This window comes from Microtus ochrogaster, chromosome 8, assembly GCF_000317375.1.
Source record: "Microtus ochrogaster isolate Prairie Vole_2 chromosome 8, MicOch1.0, whole genome shotgun sequence".
Taxonomy (NCBI): domain Eukaryota; kingdom Metazoa; phylum Chordata; class Mammalia; order Rodentia; family Cricetidae; genus Microtus; species Microtus ochrogaster.
Genome location: NC_022015.1, coordinates 40,472,841 through 40,474,840, shown reverse-complemented (window position 1 = coordinate 40,474,840; position 2,000 = coordinate 40,472,841). Strand labels below are relative to the sequence as shown.

The following is a 2,000-nucleotide window of genomic DNA, read 5'->3' as shown; positions in this document are numbered from 1 at the left end:
AAAAGGACTTTATTTCCCTGTGTCTAGGCAGATGCTGTTCTCCTGGCCAGGAATCTCATCAACCCTACTTATTTCTGCACCTGGTGACTGGCTGCAGCTCACTACTTCCTCTCCTCAGCCTCCTCAGAGGGTGGCTGTGTTTCCCACAGCACCCCTCCATCCAAGAACCTCTCCCACCCTGTCGTGTTCTTGTCCTGGCTTCAGGCCTTTGTGATCTGGGCTTCTCTTCTGGACTCAGAGTACATAGGGGTGGGGCTAGGAAGGCCACACCCCTCCTGGCAGCTTAAGTGGAGGCACCAGTTGGGGTGTGTTGTGTGGGGAGCCCCAGTTATGACGTCAGGCCTGATAGACCCTTGGCTTTGTCTGGAGCTTTGGGATGGGGGAAGGGCTGCATGCTAGGGCTCTCAGGTCTTCTAGATTGCCCGGTGGTGGTTCACCAGTGGTGGTGGCCTACCGGTGGTGGTGAGGATGCTGGCGGTGAACAGCAGAGCTGAGGGCAGGTCCCAGTTGCTTTCCTCTGAGCTGTTTCCCAGGCTGGAAACTCCATGGGCCTGTGCTCTCAGGACCGCACCTAGCAGCTCCTCCAGCGCCTCAGGTGGCAAGCAGGCCCTGTGCTCTGCCTGGAAGGTAGACAGCTCAGCTTGGAGCTGGGCCTGGAGTTGCAGCGCTGGAGGACCCTCCAGGGCCTGAAGCACCACAGCCCCGAGGCCCATGGCCAGCAGGTGGGCTACAATCAGGAGCAGGTAGCGGGCCCAGGGCTTCAGTCTCCCCATAGCATGGCACTGAGTCTGGGGCTGTAAGGGAGCTGCCTAAGTCACCACCGGGGAGGGGTTGCAAAGGGCGTGGCTGGGAGGAGGTGCTGCGTGGGTAGGTGGTTGAGCAGGGTGTGAATGGAGGGAGGTGAATCTAAGCACTCCCAGTTTCTGGCGCAAGACATGGCAGCCTGGCACTGGGGATGGGTGGAGGAAGGCACTGCGGTAAGAAGATCGATCTTAGCCTGGAGAGGGCCTCACAGCGACTCAAAGTCACAGTTCCTCAGTGTCTGCTCCATTTCACTCACTCAGACACCAGGGAAGATGGCAGACACAGGTTTCTCCCCTCCTGCTGCTCACACAAGAATCTGCTGAGAAACCACCAGGGAGGGCAAGCTTCTCAGCAAAACTCTTTGAAGGAAGTACTATTTCAACCAGAGAAGGAGCCAGTTATGAGCTGGGCCGTGGTGGTGCATGCCTTATCACAGCCTTCAGGAGGCAGAGGCGGGCCTGAGTTTGAGGTCAGAGTAGTCTACAGAGCGAGGTCCAGAGCAGCCAGAGCTACACAGAGAGCCCCTGTCTTTATAGAAAAACAAAGCGAAGCCAGCTCCGGCACTGGGAAGATGGTTCGGCTGTAAGGAGCACTTACCGCTCTTCCAGAGCGCCTGGGTTTGCTTCCTGGCACCTACATGGCAGCTTCCAATTGCCTATAACTCTAGTTCCAGGGGCTCTGACCCTTCTTCTGGCCTCCTCCAGTACCAGGCACACTTGTAGTGAAGACATACATGCAGGCAAAACAACCATATATATAAGCATACAGGGCCGAGTGTGGCACACACCTTCAAACCCTGCATTTGGGAGGCAGAAGGGCAGATCTCTTTGAGTTTGAGGCCAACCTGATCTAAATAGTGAGTTCCAAGACAGTTAGGGCTACAGCGTAAGCCTGTCTCAAAATTAATAAAATTAAATAAAAAAAATAAAGTAACAAAAAAGTCAGTCATAGCAATCAAGAGACTAACCACGAGGAAGGATCTGAGGACGGAGGTCTTTGAGGACAGTGGACGGGGAAAGACGATTCTATGGCATTCTGGGTGGAACAGAGGTGGCCTAGGCGGAGGGCAGAAAAAGAGTTGTGAGATTTAGATGGAAATAGTTGGGGAGAAAACGAGGTAGGAGCTCTCTGGACAGGTGATGCTGCCAAACTTCCTGTCCCAGCTCTTGCGAGGATCTCCTTGCCTGGCCAGACTG

The 2,000-nt window shown here is 55.0% G+C and overlaps 1 protein-coding gene across 1 annotated transcript in view; it reads right to left on the bottom strand.

Annotated features, from left to right (window-relative positions):
- Positions 1-773, bottom strand: part of Kcnk7 (potassium two pore domain channel subfamily K member 7) — a 3,443-nt gene extending 2,670 nt beyond the window's left edge. Inside the window, exon 1 of the mRNA XM_005351751.3 lies at positions 455-773. Coding sequence (XP_005351808.2) covers positions 455-773 — 319 coding nt within the window. The remainder of the gene's footprint in view (positions 1-454) is intronic.
- Positions 774-2,000: the final 1,227 nt, after the last annotated feature.